Source organism: Stegostoma tigrinum, chromosome 4 (genome assembly GCF_030684315.1).
Source record: "Stegostoma tigrinum isolate sSteTig4 chromosome 4, sSteTig4.hap1, whole genome shotgun sequence".
Lineage (NCBI taxonomy): Eukaryota > Metazoa > Chordata > Chondrichthyes > Orectolobiformes > Stegostomatidae > Stegostoma > Stegostoma tigrinum.
In genome coordinates this window covers 4,076,643-4,094,324 of record NC_081357.1, presented here as the reverse complement: position 1 = coordinate 4,094,324, position 17,682 = coordinate 4,076,643, and the positions used below count along the sequence as shown (strand labels likewise).

General features: G+C 49.8%; 1 protein-coding gene across 4 annotated transcripts in view; it reads right to left on the bottom strand.

The window, feature by feature from the left end:
- The window catches only part of nvl (nuclear VCP like), an 87,413-nt gene that overhangs the window by 36,732 nt on the left and 32,999 nt on the right, over positions 1 to 17,682 (bottom strand). For all 4 annotated transcript variants that reach the window (XM_059645718.1, XM_059645719.1, XM_059645720.1 and 1 more), the window contains 5 exons: positions 10,924 to 11,058; positions 10,200 to 10,301; positions 9,379 to 9,496; positions 6,749 to 6,893; positions 5,108 to 5,333 (listed from right to left, as the gene is read on the bottom strand). In XM_059645718.1, coding sequence (XP_059501701.1) covers positions 5,108 to 5,333; positions 6,749 to 6,893; positions 9,379 to 9,496; positions 10,200 to 10,301; positions 10,924 to 11,058 — 726 coding nt within the window. The remainder of the gene's footprint in view (positions 1 to 5,107; positions 5,334 to 6,748; positions 6,894 to 9,378; positions 9,497 to 10,199; positions 10,302 to 10,923; positions 11,059 to 17,682) is intronic.

Here is a 17,682-nt window from a genome sequence, read left to right as displayed (position 1 = left end):
TGACCTCTCGACTGTGAGCAGCAGAATATGTTTAAAAGAAACAAACAAGCTGTTATTTGTTTACAAGCCCAGGCTTGCAAGTTAATTGCAGGTTGGTTCTTGATCAAAGAACCTTACAGACGCTACAATTCTGGAGAGGCCAAATGTTTAACTAAATAGCAGATGTTTGCATCATGGGGCTGGTTCCTGGAATTGGTGCCAGCAGGTCTAGAAGAGAACAAGACAACAGACGGAGGGGCCAGAGTTTTTTCTGAACTGTTGTGGACTGGGGATTTCTGACAGGTGGAGTTTGGCTGTTGTGAACTGGGGATTTCTGACAGGAGGAGTTTGGCTGTTGTGGACTGGGGATTTCTGACAGGTGGAGTTTGGCTGTTGTGGACTGGGGATTTCTGACAGGTGGAGTTTGGCTGTTGTGGACTGGGGATTTCTGACAGGTGGAGTTTGGCTGTTGTGGACTGGGGATTTCTGACAGGTGGAGTTTGGCTGTTGTGGACTGGGGATTTCTGACAGGTGGAGTTTGGCTGTTGTGGACTGGGGATTTCTGACAGGTGGAGTTTGGCTGTTGTGGACTGGGGATTTCTGACAGGTGGAGTATGGCTGTTGTGAACTGGGGATTTCTGACAGGAGGAGTTTGGCTGTTGTGGAATGGGGATTTCTGACAGGTGGAGTTTGGCTGTTGTGAACTGGGGATTTCTGACAGGTGGAGTTTGGCTGTTGTGAACTGGGGATTTCTGACAGGTGGAGTTTGGCTGTTGTGGACTGGGGATTTCTGACAGGTGGAGTTTGGCTGTTGTGGACTGGGGATTTCTGACAGGCGGAGTTTGGCTGTTGTGGACTGGGGATTTCTGACAGGTGGAGTTTGGCTGTTGTGGACTGGGGATTTCTGACAGGTGGAGTTTGGCTGTTGTGGACTGGGGATTTCTGACAGGTGGAGTTTGGCTGTTGTGGACTGGGGATTTCTGACAGGAGGAGTTTGGCTGTTGTGGACTGGGGATTTCTGACAGGTGGAGTTTGGCTGTTGTGAACTGGGGATTTCTGACAGGTGGAGTTTGGCTGTTGTGAACTGGGGATTTCTGACAGGAGGAGTTTGGCTGTTGTGGACTGGGGATTTCTGACAGGTGGAGTTTGGCTGTTGTGGACTGGGGATTTCTGACAGGTGGAGTTTGGCTGTTGTGGACTGGGGATTTCTGACAGGTGGAGTTTGGCTGTTGTGAACTGGGGATTTCTGACAGGTGGAGTTTGGCTGTTGTGGACTGGGGATTTCTGACAGGTGGAGTTTGGCTGTTGTGGACTGGGGATTTCTGACAGGTGGAGTTTGGCTGTTGTGGACTGGGGATTTCTGACAGGTGGAGTTTGGCTGTTGTGGACTGGGGATTTCTGACAGGTGGAGTTTGGCTGTTGTGGACTGGGGATTTCTGACAGGTGGAGTTTGGCTGTTGTGAACTGGGGATTTCTGACAGGAGGAGTTTGGCTGTTGTGGACTGGGGATTTCTGACAGGTGGAGTTAGGCTGTTGTGAACTGGGGATTTCTGACAGGTGGAGTTTGGCTGTTGTGAACTGGGGATTTCTGACAGGTGGAGTTTGGCTGTTGTGGACTGGGGATTTCTGACAGATGGAGTTTGGCTGTTGTGGACTGGGGATTTCTGACAGGAGGAGTTTGGCTGTTGTGGACTGGGGATTTCTGACAGGAGGAGTTTGGCTGTTGTGGACTGGGGATTTCTGACAGGAGGAGTTTGGCTGTTGATAGTACAACATGAAGATTTGAAAGCTCCCTGCCTAGCTTCTCATTAGCAGCTACTGGAACTCAGAGAACAGAAACTATGTTATAAGTATTAGAGAATCTTCCTCAGAGTGAATTAGAGAAGGTAGTATTGATCAATCAAGGGACAATCCAATGTACCTGAGAAACAATGCATTATTGCAACTGCTGAAGTGATCTGGTCAGTTTCGTTATTTTTCATTTTTTAATTTATTCATTGTATTTGTTCGTCTGTCTTTTGTGTGAATGGGGCTGAAAGTAAAGGTCATTGGATTTAAATCAGAGACAGTAATTATTTTGTTGTTAAAGTTACTGCACTGTTACTAAGATAACAAGGCGTGGAGCTGGATGAACACAGCAGGCCAAGCAGCATCTTAGGAACAGAAAAGCTGACGCTTTGGGCCTAGATCCTGATGAAGTGGCTGCTGTGTTCATCCAGCTCCACAGCTTGTTATCTCAGATTCTCCAGCACCTGCAATTCCTATTATCTCTGCATTGTTACTAAATTGTTAAGTCTTTTTCTTCAGCCATAAAGCTGCTGTCCAATATTGATTATTCACAAAGTCTGAAACTGCTTACATACAAAGTCTGGTTAGGAACCACTTGGGTCTGTGAGGGTTTTAACTTTACTGTGTTGCTAATACAGAAATTGGGAGACTGATCTCATTTGACTGACTGTCTCTGTATCATAACAGTATCGTTACTGATTTTCTTCAATTCTGCACCCTCACTAAACCCTAGGTTCAGTATCATTTTTGGAAGGTTTCTTGTGCCTTAGAGTCATACAGCATGGAAACAGACCCTTCAGTCCAAGTGGTCCATGCTGACCATGTTCCCAAACTAAACTAGGCCCAACTGCCTGCTCCTGGCCCATATCCCTCCTAACCTTTCCAATTCATGTGCTTATCCAAATGTCTTAGGACATTGTAATTGTCCCCATACCCACCACTTTCTCTGGAACACCTGATCCAATATCTGCGTAAAAGCCCGGCCCTTCATGTCCTTTTTAAAATGGTCCTGTCACTTTCTTGCAAAAACTGAGCTAATAGTTGTTCATTTCTTCCAGCACTTCTTTGCTCCCCAATATAATTAAAGAGGCTCTCACAGAAACCTGTGAAATTCTAACATGATGGGGAAAACACAGGAAGGTATTCAACGACTGAGGGAATGCAAAAACAGAGGTCACAGGTTAAGGTTGGCCATTTAGGACTGGGATAAAATGAAATTTCTTGACCCAGAGAGCAGTGAGCTTGTGGAATTCCCTGCCACAGAAAGCAGTTGAGGCCAAAATAACTGATTGTTTCAAGAAGGAGTTAGATATTGTTCACTGCGAAAGAAATCAAAGGGAAGAAAGCAGAAACACAGCAGTGAGATGGAGGATCAGCCATGATCACACTGAATGGTGCAGCAGGCTCAAAGGGCCGAATGGCCTACAGCTGCTCTTATTTGCAATGCTGCTAATAATTTCCCCAGTTTCTGTGTAGGGGACCTACATTTGTTTTTAATCATTTTTTTATCACGTATTTACACAAGTTTTGAGGGCGAGTTTCAACATTCCCTACAATTTTACTCTCATACTTTACTTTCCCTCTTGATTAAGCACTTTATCATTTAATGCTGAATTTCTGAAATGCTCTCAACTCAGGCTTGCTGCTTTCTGTCTCTCTTCTTTGGAAGTAATACTAAACATAATTTTACTTTGTACCAAATTGTACTCTGTTTGTGAGATCTTTGCCCACCCACTTGACCTATCAATATCCCTCTGAAGAAATCTTATGTCTTCCTCACAACTGCCGTTCCTACCTATGTTTCTGTCATCAGCACATTTGGCATCAATATGTCCCGTCCCTTCACACTTCGATCGATTTTAGCTGAGGTCCAGCACCAAACACTGCAGCACATTGTTCATTGCATCTCCCATCCCTTCATTAATCTCTCCACCTCCGACCCCTTTATTCCCTCTCTCCCTCTACCTCTACCTCGCTCCTTCCTCCTTGCTCTTAATTCTGTACCTAACCCTATGCTACACTTGACCTCGGAATAGTTGACGGGAGAGCGAAGAGAGAGTTTATTCTGTATCTAATTCCAGGCTACACTTGCCCAGGCAGTGTTTGATGGGGGCAAGTAGAGGTTGCTACACTCTGTATCTAGCCTTTGTTGTCCTCATACTGGCAGTGTTTGATGGGAGCTGTGCTTTCAGTTTAAAAGAGTACAGGGAGCTTTACTCTCTCTGACCCCAGGTCTTCACTGTCCTGGGAACACTGATGTGGATGGTGTCAAGGGAACCTTATTTTCAGTTTACAAGGGTAGACAGTAGTTAACTCTATAAATAGCCCTGTGCAGTCCCTGCCCTGGGAGTGTCTGAAGGAGACAGTGTCAAGGAAGATTTACTCTGAATCTGATTTACTCTGCATAAGACCTGTCCTGGGAACGTTTGATGTGACAATACAGAGTGAGCATTACTCCGTATCTAACCCCATGCTGTCCCCGTCCTCGGGGTGTTCTATAGGGGACAGTGTAGAGGAACAAAAACAGAAGTTGCTGGAAAAGGTCAGCAGGTCGGGTAGTATCTGTGATAAAAACAGTCAGAGTTAACGTTTTGGGTCTGGTGACCCTTCCTCAGAACTCAGATGTTTTCTTCACAGATGCTGCCAGACCTGCCGAGCTTTTCCAGCAACTTCTGTTTCTTTCCCTGATTTATAGCTTCCGCAGTTCTTTCGGCTTTTACTGTATAGAGAAAGCCTTACTCTGTGTCTAACCCCATGCCGTCCCTGTCCTCGGTGTGTTTTATGAGGACAGTATTGAGGAAGGTTTACTCTGTGTCTAACGCCATGCTATGTCCTGCGAGTGTTTCATGTGATAGCATAGAGGAAGCCATAGGAAGGATATTGTGAAACTAGAAATGGTTTAGAAAAGATTTACGAGGATGTTGCTAGGGTTGGAGGGTTTGAGCTAGAAGCTGAATAGGCTGGTGAATTTTCGCTGGGGCACAGCGGGTGACCTTACAGAGGTTTATAAAATCATGATGGGCATGGTTAGGGTGAATAGCCAAGGTCTTTTCTCCAGGGTGGGGGAGTCCAAAACCAGAGGGCTTAGACTTAAGGTGAGAGGGGAAGTATTTAAAATGGACCTGACAGACAATATTTTCACGCAGAGGGTGGTGCGTGTATGGAACGAGCTGCCAGAGTAATTGGAGGAGGCTGGTACAATTAGTTTTACTCTGTACCTCACCCCGTGCCGCGAGTGTTTAATGTGACTGTACAGAGGGAGCTTTACTCTGTATCTAACCCCATGCTGTCCCTGTCCTCGGAGTGTTTGATGGGACAGAGTGAAATATAGGTTCCTCACCAGCTCTGTTTGTTTCTGTTGTTTTGAGGTGCCATGTGGCTCTGAAGTATTGCTTTGTCCGTTCTCTTCCTGTTGCTGGATCAGAATGCGGTTAACAGCGTTCATGGCTGCCTCCCGACACAGAGCCATCAAGTCAGCACCCACATAACCAGGAGTGAGGCGGGCAAGCTGGTGGAAATCAAACGATTCCGGAAGTTTCAGTGTTCGGCACAACGTCCTCAAAATCCTGAACGGAGAATTAACATGATCAGGTAGTTCCTGGGAGAATGTACACAACAGCCACAGAATGGAAGATTCTGTAACTGGCAGCAAAATGGATATGTCTCTTAATCTGAAGGCAGCAGCGTTGATGGAGAGATGGTGCTGTCGTGGTAATGTCGATGGATGAGTAATCCGTAACCACAAATTAGAGAAATGGTATCAAATAAAGCCATGATAGCTGGTGGAAATTAAAGAAGGTGTCTGCTCTGCATGTAATTGGGTGTGTGCTGGCCCTTTAAGAGTGGGTCAGGTGACCCAGAGGCAGGAGCGAGGGCAGACAGTCTAAAACCAACAAACATAATAACGGGCAACAAGGGAATCCCACCCACAATCTGTACAAATATTGGGTGTTTTTTTTTTAAATCAGGAGGAAGGACAGTGCCCAGACTTCAAAAATGGTGTAGGACTGAGGAGTTAATGCTGAAGCAGTCACAAGAGGACACAAGCCACAGTGGAGCGGGCTGCGAGGGGACTCAGGCTATGAAGGGACTGAGGTTGCAGCTGCTAGCTGAAGAGAGGAGTGCTCACCCTTCTGGAGTTTACCGAGCATTCATTACACTCACAGTGCGTGTACCATCTATAAGGTGCATTGCAGAAATTCAGCAAAGATCCTTAGACAGCATTTTCCAAGCTGACCACTACTTCCATCTAAAAGGACAAGGGCAGCAGGTACATGGGAACACCACACCTTGCAAGTTCTCTCCCAAGCCACTCACCATTCTGACTTGGAAATATATCACTGTTCCTTCACTGTCTCTGGGTCAAAATCCTGGAATTCCCTCTCTAAGGACATTTACCTACAGAACATGGACAGCAGTAGTTCAAGAAGGCAGCTCACCACTGCCTTCTCGAGGTCAGCTAACGATGGGCAATAAATGCAGTAAATAACTCTAAATTTTTTTTACAATCCCTGTAGTGTGGAAACAGGTCCTTCGGCCCAACAAGTCCACACCTCAGTGCATCCCACACAGACCCATCCCCCTATAGCCCACACACCCCTGAACACTATGGGCAATTTAGCATGGCCAATCCACCTAACCTGCACATCTTTGGACTGTGGGAGGAAACCGGAGCACCCGGAGGAAACCTACGCAGACACGGGGAGAATGTGCAAACTCCACACAGACAGTTACCCGAGGCTGAAATCAAACCCAAGTCCCTGGTGTTGTGAGGCTGCAGTGCTAACCACTGAGCCACCGTGCCGTCCCAACCACTGTGAAATGCGGAGGAAAAGGGAAAATCTTCTATCTATCTCAGGGAGAGTCCACTGACTGTAGACAGAGGGGGTGACCTGTCACAGACAGAGTCCATTCACTGTAGAAGGGTGAATGGTCATTAACATGTCCTCACAGCATGACAACAAATTGATTAGGGACTCACTGTTCACGGGCACCCTCACTTGGAATTCCCAGGCAAATCTCCCGGTCAAAGCGCCCAGCCCTTCGCAGTGCAGGGTCCAATGAGTCCGGCCTGTTGGTCGCACCTATAACCAGAACTTGTGTGGTGCTAGCCAGATTATTCAGATCTGTAACAGCAAAGTACAGGCCCGTCAAAATCTCCCCCACAATTTGACAGTGCTCATTCCAGCCACAGCCACAGCCACACAGTTTTACACAGTCCCAGCACAATCCCTAAATCACAGAGTACAGCAGGAGAATAAACAACAGTGGAAGAGGAGAGGAGATGAACAAAAATAGTGCTGCACAATGGGCCCAAGCTATGCCTGCCTCTTTGTAGGTTACGTGGAACAGTCCCTCTTCTGCACCTACACAGGCCCCAAACCCCACCTCTTCCTCCGGTACATTGATGACTGTATCGGCGCCGCCTCTTGCTCCCCAGAGGAGCTCGAACAGTTCATCCACTTCACCAACACCTTCCACCCCAACCTCACGTTCACCTGAGCCATCTCCAGCACATCCCTCACCTTCCTGGACCTCTCAGTCTCCATCTCAGGCAACCAGCTTGTAACTGATGTCCATTTCAAGCCCACCAACTCCCACAGCTACCTAGAATACACCTCCTCCCACCCACCCTCCTGCAAAAATTCCATCCCCTATTCCCAATTCTTCTGCCTCCGCCGCATCTGCTCCCACGATGAGGCATTCCACTCCCGCACATCCCAGATGTCCAAGTTCTTCAAGGACCGCAACTTTCGAGAACGCCCTTGACCACGTCTCCCGCATTTCCCGCTACACATCCCTCACACCCGGCCCCCGCCACAACCGCCCAAAGAGGATCCCCCTCGTTCTCACACACCACCCCACCAACCTCCGGATACAACGCATCATCCTCCAACACTTCCGCCATCTACAATCCGACCCCACCACTCAAGACATTTTTCCAACCCCACCCTTGTCTGCCTTCCAGAGAGACCACTCTCTCCGTGACTCCCTTGTTCGCTCCACACTGCCCTCCACCCCACCACACCCAGCACCTTCCCCTGCAACTGCAGGAAATGCTACACTTGCCCCCACACCTCCTCCCTCACCCCTATCCCAGGCCCCAAGATGACTTTCCATATTAAGCAGAGGTTCACCTGCACATCTGCCAATGTGGTATACTGCATCCATTGTACCCGGTGTGGCTTCCTCTACATTGGGGAAACCAAGCGGAGGCTTGGGGACCGCTTTGCAGAACACCTCCGCTCAGTTCGCAACAAACAACTGCACCTCCCAGTCGCAAACCATTTCCACTCCCCCTCCCATTCTCTAGCTGACATGTCCATCATGGGCCTCCTGCAGTGCCACAATGATGCCACCCGAAGGTTGCAGGAACAGCAACTCATATTCTGCTTGGGAACCCTGCAGCCCAATGGTATCAATGTGGACTTCACCAGCTTCAAAATCTCCCCTTCCCCCACCGCATCCCAAAACCAGTCCAACCTGTTTCTGCTTCCCTAACCTGTTCTTCCTCTCACCCATCCCTTCCTCCCACCCCAAGCCGCACTTCCATCTCCTACCTACTAACCTCATCCCACCTCCTTGGCCTGTCCGTCTTCCCTGGACTGACCTATCCCCTCTGCACCTCCCTACCTATACTCTCCTCTCCACCTATCTTCTTTTCTCTCTGTCTTCGGTCTGCCTCCCCCTCTCTCCCTATTTATTCCAGAACCCTCACCCCATCCCCCTCTCTCCCTATTTATTCCAGAACCCTCTCCTCATCCCCCTCTCTGATGAAGGGTCTAGGCCCGAAACGTCAGCTGTTGTGCTCCTGGGCCTGCTGTGTTCATCCAGCTCCACACTTTATTATCGCTGCACAATGGAGGTGCTTTTTAATCAAATTCTAATTATTGCTGGGTCTTTGTTGGTTTATCAGAATGACAGGCATTCTCTGTGGATATATGTAAAACAAGTCATTAAACTCCTGATTGCTGCTTTATGATGGCCTTATTACACCTGATACTAATGGTATGGGAACAACACAGGTCAAAGAATGACAGTTCAGCACAAGAAACAATTGGAGAGGGGTGTACGACAGGCAGAAATCACAGTCAGTCAGATAGCAGAATAAAACCAATTCAATAAGAACCAACCCAAAGCTTATGGGGGAATCAGGAACTTAAGGGCACGTATGTATGCATGTCTATGTGCGCCATATATGTACCTGCTGTATAACAGTGTATATTGTAAACTGGGTGCTTGCCAAAGAAACGTGGATGTATTGAACTAACCCCAAACATTGCAAGCATCATTTGATGAAGCAAAACGCCCATGCACTTTTTACAGTCATAAACTGGGCCAGGATTTGGGGCTGGGGAAGGGGGCAGTGTACGGGACAGTGACGGAGAGAAGGCAGCGATTGTTAAGCAAAGTAGAACAACTCAGTGACAACTGCCGAGCTGAGATTCCTGTGCAGCTCCAGCATGCTGTGGAAAGGTGCAAAGCTGTCCCCCTCCCCAACACCCAACTCTGAGACCACCTCCAGCAACTCCCAAGACACCCAAACCCACTGCGAGTCCCCCTTTCCCAGCCCCTGGCCACCCACCCAGATCCAGGCACAGTGCGACTCACCATCCATGCAGGTCAGCAGCTGAGCCACAATCCGACGTTCCATATCCTTGGAAGCCACTTCCCGTTTAGGAGAAATGGCATCAATCTCATCGATGAAAATGATGCAGGGAGCCTGCAGCTGGTGTAAAAGAAACAGGATCCACATGCACGGTGACATTAAAATCCACAACATCAGGCAGCAGACGCTAACATTCCTGATAACGGGTTCGGACACAGGCAACAGAACAATCCAACTGTGACTGGGTAACAGCCAGCCAGCCAGCCCCATCCCCACCCCCTCACCCACACAAGGCGGGGAGGGGAGCGGGTCGCGGGGCGGGAAGGGGAGGGGAGCAGGTCGTGGGGAGGGGGGTCGAGGGGAGGGGGCGGGTCGCGGGGATGGGAGGGGAGCGGGTCGCAGGGAGGGGAGGGTCGCGAGGCGGGGGGGAGCGGGTCGCGAGGCAGGGAGGGGAGCGGGTCGCGAGGTGGGGAGGGGAGCGGGTCGCAAGGCGGGGAGGGGAGCGGGTCGCGAGGCAGGGAGGGGAGGGGGTCGCAGGGAGGGGAGGGTCGCAAGGCGGGGGGGAGCGGGTCGCGAGGCAGGGAGGGGAGCGGGTCGCGAGGCGGGGAGGGGAGCGGGTCGCGAGGCGGGGAGGGGAGTGGGTCGCGAGGCGGGGAGGGGAGCGGGTCGCGACGCGGGGAGGGGAGCGGGTCGCGAGGCGGGGAGGGGAGTGGGTCGCGGGGCGGGGAGGGGAGGGAAAGGGGGTACGAGCTATGTGCCTGCATTTGGAGTGATGATTGAGTTGTACAGAGCCACATTATTCTCCTATCCCCCGGCTACTGACCACAGCTTCTTCAAAAAGCTCTCGCAGTTTCTGCTCAGACTCTCCAGAAACTCCAGACACAATCTCAGTCGCAGCAACTTTCAACATGGGCAGCTCCAGCTCCTGTAGGACACGGGAATCATTGCCAACAGCATACAGCAAACATTAACCCAAAACACATCCCAAAATATCCCACAAACCCCCAGAGCTGTCCCCTACACTCGAGACCCAGCCCCCAGAGCAGCTCCCTTCGCTCGTGACCCGGCCCCCAGAGCAGCTCCCTTCGCTCGTGACCCGGCCCCCAGAGCAGCTCCCTTCGCTCGTGACCCGGCCCCCAGAGCAGCTCCCTTCGCTCGTGACCCGGCCCCCAGAGCAGCTCCCTTCGCTCGTGACCCGGCCCCCAGAGCAGCTCCCTTCGCTTGTGACCCGACCCCCAGAGCAGCTCCCTTCGCTCGTGACCCGACCCCCAGAGCAGGCCCTTCTGTTCCAGTCTGGCACCTTGGAGTTGGCCCCAAGCTCGAGACGGGACCATCCAACGGAGACCATGCTCCAAGAAGGGGACATTGCCAGACCACACCCCAAACTGGACATTCCCATCATCCAGTCCATACACCATGAAATGGGATATTCCCAGACAATACTCTCGGACCAGGGCCCTGTCACTGAGACCGGATCCTGGAATGGAACAGTCCCAGATCAGGTCACATCCTTGAGCTGATAGTCTCTGACTGCAGAAGGGTCTTACCCCAGCAACGGCTTGTGCGAGAAGTGTCTTCCCACAGCCTGGGGGTCCATGTAACAGGAATCCTCGGGGTGGTACCACACCCAGCTGCTGGTACACCTCGGGGTGCCTCATGTGAATCAGCAGCTGGCACACAGCCTGCAACAACAAGGGAAGAAACCATTTGTGGATAGCGTTGGCTCCTCCTCTTCGTCAGCAGCACACTGTAAAGCCCACGCTGTTCTGTGGTATGCTCGACAAAGCCAGAAGGTGGACCCTTACCTGCTGGTCTCTTCTGTCCTGTCCTCCCTCACTATCTCTACCTCCTCGCTCCCTGTCCTCCTGCTCTCAATCCCTCCTTTCCTGTACTCTGCCTCTCTAACCCCCCTTCACTGTCTTCAATCCCATTCACCCCTACACTCTCTATCTTGTCCTTCCTCACTCTCCTTTTCTCTCTCCCCCACACCTGTCCCCTCTCTCTCCATCCTCTCTCACATTCGTTCTTTCTCTCTCCGTAAGGGAGGAGCGAATGCTTGCAAATGTGCTTTGCGCTGAATGGTGTCAAGCTTCTTGAGTGTTGTTGCCTGACTTGGGCCTTGTAGATGGTGGACAGGCTTTGGGGAGTCAGGAAGTGAGTTACTTCCTGCAGTATTCCAAGCCTGTCTTTCCCTCACCACCTGCAGCAGGCTCAGTCAGGCAGCTCTGTCCTTTAGGACCCGGCCAGTTCGATCAGTAGTACTGCTGCCGAGCCAGTCCTGGTGGTAGACACTGAAGTCCACCAGCCACAGGACATTCTGCACTGCTGCCACCCTCAGTGCTTCCTTCAAGTGTTTTCCAACACAGAGGAGTACTGATCCATCATCTGAGGTGGTTGGTATGTGGTCATCAACAGGAAGTTTCCTTGCCCATGTTTAACCTGAAGCCATAAGACCTCATATCTCCAAAGTCAATGTTGAGGACTCCCAGTGCAGCTCTTCCCAACCGTATACCACTATGGCCCGAAAGGATTCTCTTGTGACACAGTGGTAGTGTCCCTACCCTTGGACTAGGTGGCATGACTTCAAGTTCAACATGGTCCAGAGATGTGTAATAACATCTCTGAACAGAATGATGAGAAAAATAAGCTAAATAAACACTTTCAGTGCTGTGGCGCCACCTCTGTCCTGCCGGTAAGACAGCGTATATCCAGGGACAGTGGTGATGGGGCACTGTCTGTAAGGTATGGTTCTGTGAGAATGACCATGTCAGGGCGGGTGACTGACTAATCTGTGAGACAGCTCTCCCAATTTTGGCATTAGCCCCCAGATGTTAGCGAGGAGGACACTGCAGAGGCAGCAGGACCAGATCATTTCTGGGGCCTAGGTTGATGCCAGGTGGTCCATCCATTTTCGTTTCCTTGTTGAGACTTTGTACTAGTTGTTACAACTGAATGACTTGCTGGGCCATTTCAGAGGAAAGTTACGAGTCGACCACACTGACAGAAAGATATTCATGAACCACAGGGGTTTTTCTGATAATCGTGGTCATCATAAGATTCTTAACTCCAGATATTTACTCATTCAGATTCCACCATCCACCATGGCAGAATACGAACCTGGAACCCGAGAACAGTAGCCGGGTTTCTGAATGGCAACAATACCACAAAGACATTGCTCTCCCCTAAATGTATGCTTGCATTAGAAATGTGATGAGGTGACTTCACTCTCAGGTAGTGAGGTCCAAACTAATGCCTACTCACCAACTGGGACAAAATAAAAACTCTCAACTTCCCCTCTAAAAACCGCAAGAATATTGACCATTCTGTGAAGGTAAAGTAGTCCATTCAGACCATCATCATTTTACCAAAACAGTTAAATCCCTCCTCAGTAGCACAGCAAACAACTAATTATTCCCTATCACTAAAATTCTCCAAATTTCTCTATTCCCTCCCCAATGTAATCACACCCTCCCTGTAATCAGATGATCAGCACTGTCTATAGTACAGTAACGCTGAATCCCATCTAGTGTTTCATGCATTTCCACTATAACCTTTTAGCTGATGCACAGAATGAGAGTGAAGATATACAGGTAGCACACATGTCTTCTAAACGCTTCTCTAACCTGCCTTGCTATTTTGGAACACTCCAGGAAGTGCCTTTTCCGAGTCTTTACATCGCTCGTCGATGTTTTTGTACTCTCTAGCGTCACCAGAGACCAAGGGCCAGGTGATACCGGTGTTATATGAGGCAGGTTGTTGTTGTCGTTATCGGAGCCCGACTGATGTTACTGGCCACTTTGATGGTGTTATGTCTCGGTGGAGGATCTTATCTCACCGTTTGCGGTTTTTGCTCACTTGTCACTGAAGAGTTGCAGAAGTTCGAGTGTCAGTGACAAAGTGAGTCTTGAGGTCTTTTGGGCGAACGTGTCATATCTCTCGATGCCAAGGAATGTCATGAGGCGGTTATTCATTTCCGGCCACTTGCCTCGTGCGCCCATCACGAAGCCAAAGTAGCTGGGCACCACGCCTCCCGTCAATTCCGTGATCTCGGCATTCAGGTGTTTATACTTTTCCACTTTCTCACGCCATGCTGTTTCCAGTGCTTTACTGTCATTTTCGTACCGCACTGTGACACCTACGACCGCGATCTTCCGGTCTTTTTTAAATATGAGATCGGGTTTCCATAGGGAGCCGTGTTTGTCGAATAGTCTGGGCTCCACGTACGATGTCCAGCCGTACTTACTGACGTGTTTCTGCAACTGGTCAGCGATCTTGTTATGGCGTTTGATCCGAGCGTTTTTAACGAATGGGCAGCATCTTGAGATGTGTGGTAGGGTCTCATTTGCCATCTCACACCTACGGCATAGTTTGTTTCTGTTCGGCCTACCTCTAGATAATGTGGTTCTCGTCGGGTATAGATTACACCGCAAGAGCACGCTGTTAATGAATCTAGAGGATTTTTGTTGTACTCCAGCCTTGGTCCAAGAGTTAGAGATCTTGTCATCTCTAAAGTACTGGATGCCGGTTCCCTGACATTCCAGCTTTTGCCATTTTTCGAATTCCCACTCCCTCCAGCCTGCATACCTATTGGGTGGTTTCGATTGCCCCGCGTTTGCCTTCTGGAGTGCCGGCGTCATGTCCTGGATGTCAGTCATCAGGTCTATTTCCCCCTCACCTTTGCCACGGCTGTTGGGTTGGAAATTTTCAATTTCCTTTAGGACCTTGAGTTCACGCAGTCCCGCAACGGTCTCTGTGTTGCTCTCTCCTTTATGTTGAAAGGAGGCCCGAATGACCACATCACTGGACATGTCTAGTGCTTCGCGTTTGCGGATAATCGTGGATGGTATTTGCACTTCGAGTTTTGGGACGCCTAGACCACTGTTCCTGTTGCTAGCATATAGCATTCCGTCTGCGGTATGAGGTGGTAGGTGTAGGAATTCTTTGGTGGCGTTATGGATGATTTGGTTCAGCTTTACAAGAGTAGTTTGTGATGCTTCTATCAGGATCAGATGGAAGTACAATCTGGGGATGACATGTACTTTTAGGATTTCCAACCGTTGCCGTGGTCGGAGAGGTGCTGTCTGTATTCCTTTAACCCAGGACTTAAGCTTCTCCTCCCACTCCCCTTCTGCCACACCTGCCCATGGATCGATGCGGGCACCCAGGTATTTCTCTGTGTCGCCTGGGGGTATGTAGGCTATGGATTCGTCCCGTAGCTTCCAGTTTGCGAAATGGTTGTACATGAAGGTTTTCCTTTTAAAAGTGAAATGGAATCCCTTCGTCTTCGCTGTGTTAATACTGAGGCCTGTATGGTCACAGTATGCCTGGAGCAGCTTCAGGTTCCTAGCCATACCAGGGTGTGAGTCGCTTAGAAGGGCGATGTCATCCGCGAAGGCCAAGGTTGAGCAGTTGACTCTTCTGCCGCCCAGGGGCATAGAGACCCCTGAGTTGGCCCTCTCCAGAGAGCACACCAACGGATCCAGAGCAATGTTAAATAGAATTGGTGAGAGTGGGTCGCCCTGCTTCACGCCCCTCTCAATGGTTATTGGGGTGGTAAAGTTACCCTTCCCTTCCACCACTGTTGTGTTGCCAGTGTATAGGTCTTTAATGAGACTTACAAAGGCTTTCGGTAGTTGCATTCTTTGCAGAGATTTGATTAATAACTTGTGCCCAACCGAGTCGAACGCTTTCGCTAGATCAACAAAGACAACTGCGAGGTCCTTACGATTGTGTTTTGCTCCCTTGATGATATTTTCGAGGATAACAATGTTCTCATTGCATCCGGGAGTGGCTGCTAGAAACCCTTTTTGCCTGGGGTTTATTTCGACTGTTTCACTCAGGCGTTTTGCCATTATTTTCGTGAACAGCCGGAGCAACATTGGACCGATGGTTATTGGTCGCCAGTTATCAATGTTTTTCAAGCGTTCCTTATCCTCGCACTTAGGAATCAGCACCGTTCGACTCTTTTTTAGTGAATCGGGGATCGTGCTTGATTTTAGCCATAGGGAGAAGAGGCGGGGTAGACGAGTTTCCTCCTCCTCATGGAGTGCTCTTATGTCCTGCAGTTTCAGGCCGTCTGGCCCAGCAGCACTGTTCTCGTCTATCCCCTTGATGGCCGCTTCAACCTCCTCCACCTCTATGGGTTTCATCAAGGACCAGTCATCGACTTTGCCCGAGTATGGGGCATACTTATTGATGTTGGATTTCTTGTTTGGTGTGGACAGTTTCTCACGGAAACATGCCTCCAATTCCTCTTCTGAAAGAGGACAAGCGGATGAGGTCAGCGCCCCCATGATCTCGCGAGCTAGTTGGCGCCGATTGGTTTTGTAAAGCAGCTGTGTTGTTCTGAACAGCGCCTTACTGGCTGCCCACCGTTTTTTGGCTCCGGTATTGCTACCGGGCTTTTTGTCTTTCCTGGCCTGATCTTTTCGAGGCCTCTTGTTCTTGTCCTGTCTTTTCCTACTGTTCATTAGTAGGTCGGTAATACTTCCCACTAGTCCGATTCCAAGGGCAAGCGTGTCCGGGTCCTTCCTTGTGCCCAAGAGCTCCTCAGCTTGTGTAAGCTGATCGTCTACGTCCCGATGTTTAGGGATCAAAGCCGGTGTTTTCCGGCTGGCTCTTTGGCGTTGGGCTTGGTCATCCGAATTCTCCTGGACACTCTCTGCCTCAGAATCGTGCGAGTCTACCATTGGCTCGCAGATCGTCTGGACCTCCGTCGGGGTGTTTGCCAGGAGCCTGCGCTTGTCTGAGATTTGCTTAGGTGTTTTCGTTTTAAGGATGCCTGTGATGGATTTGTTTATAAATTTGCATCCTGCAAATCTCGCCTCCAGTTCCCTCAGGAGTGCCACCTCCTCCTGTGACCATATGCGGTCGCTTCTCCCAGGTTTGCCCTTGACTTTCGGTGCCAGTTTGAGGCGTTTCTCGTTCCGTAGAACCGGGTGCCTGTGCCTCTCGTGTTGACCAAGGCCTGACTGTGTTGAAAACCGTTGGTCACACACGCTGCATGCAAAGTCCCCAGTTGGGGGTTGTATCATTCCTTTACATTTAGGACAATGGCAGGCTATTGAATGGTATTCCCCTGCCTTGTCGCACCGTGAACATCTTTTTCGGATGTTCTTTACACCGTGCACTTTAGTCATATGGACCTTGAATAGGCTCACCATGGGGAAGAGGGTGTTGCAGTCCTTGCAAAACAGCCCATCGACGGAATAGTGGGTGGTTACCTCCGACACGGATGTTCTGTCACATACTGGCTCGATTACAACTCCTTCCATGAAGGCAGTTGCATCGGTTGTTTCATCGCCAGTCTCATTTGTGGTATTTCCGTCTGTACCCTGCTTCGTTTCTCGATAACTTTTGTGGTAGAAGGTTTGGGTAGTTATGCTTATCTCGACCGTAGGGTGGGCAGCCCTTGCGGTGCCTTCTACAACGTTATCTATGTCATCCATTACAGGGTGAGCCGGCCCTCTGGGAGGGGTAACCGGTCTCAACTCCGTGTAAGGCAGGGGGTAACGTCTCAAGGTCGCTGTCTCGGTTTGGACCGAGATGGACCTTGTTGCGGGTTTTAAGCATGTACAACCTAGTGACTTATCACAGCTCGCGGTTGTGGACAAGGCTGCGGGGGGGTTGTTTATCCAGGACGCTCCCCAGCCGGACTGCTCCAGAGACTCTGGAAAACTCATACTGGTTTTTCGAGGTTTGGTCTACGCAGACCACGGCCGTCTCGTACTTTTTCTGGTTGTTTAGTCACCCAGCAAGCGGGATTGCTGGGCTTACCGGCGAGGCCAACGAGGAGGCACGACACACACTATGCGCCAAAAATACGTCAAAACATCATAGTGGGCAACTATGCGATCTCTCAAGAGAGATCCCTTAAGAGAGTCATAGTTACTCTCCTTCAGGGATTTGTGGACATTCCTCCCAAGGTCCCTCACTATCCACCCATTTATCATTTATTCTCTTGCCACGTGAACCTTTTCTCACACTCACACTATTCAGTTCTACCTGCTACTTTTCTGCACATGCAACCAGTCTGTAGACACTTGTCTGCAATCTACAGCTTCATTCCTTACAAGGAACCACACGATCAACTTTTATATCATACGCAAACTTTTTAAATCACATCTCAGATTTTGGAAAAGCAATAATTGATAAAATTACCAAAAAAAAAATGAAACCCAGGAGTGAGCACTATGGAACATCACTGGAAACAATCTTCCACTCACAAAAAGATACACACCATGATCCCTGGCTTCCTGCCTGAGTGTATTTTCGTTCCAACTTGTTACTTGGGGAGCATCTGGCAG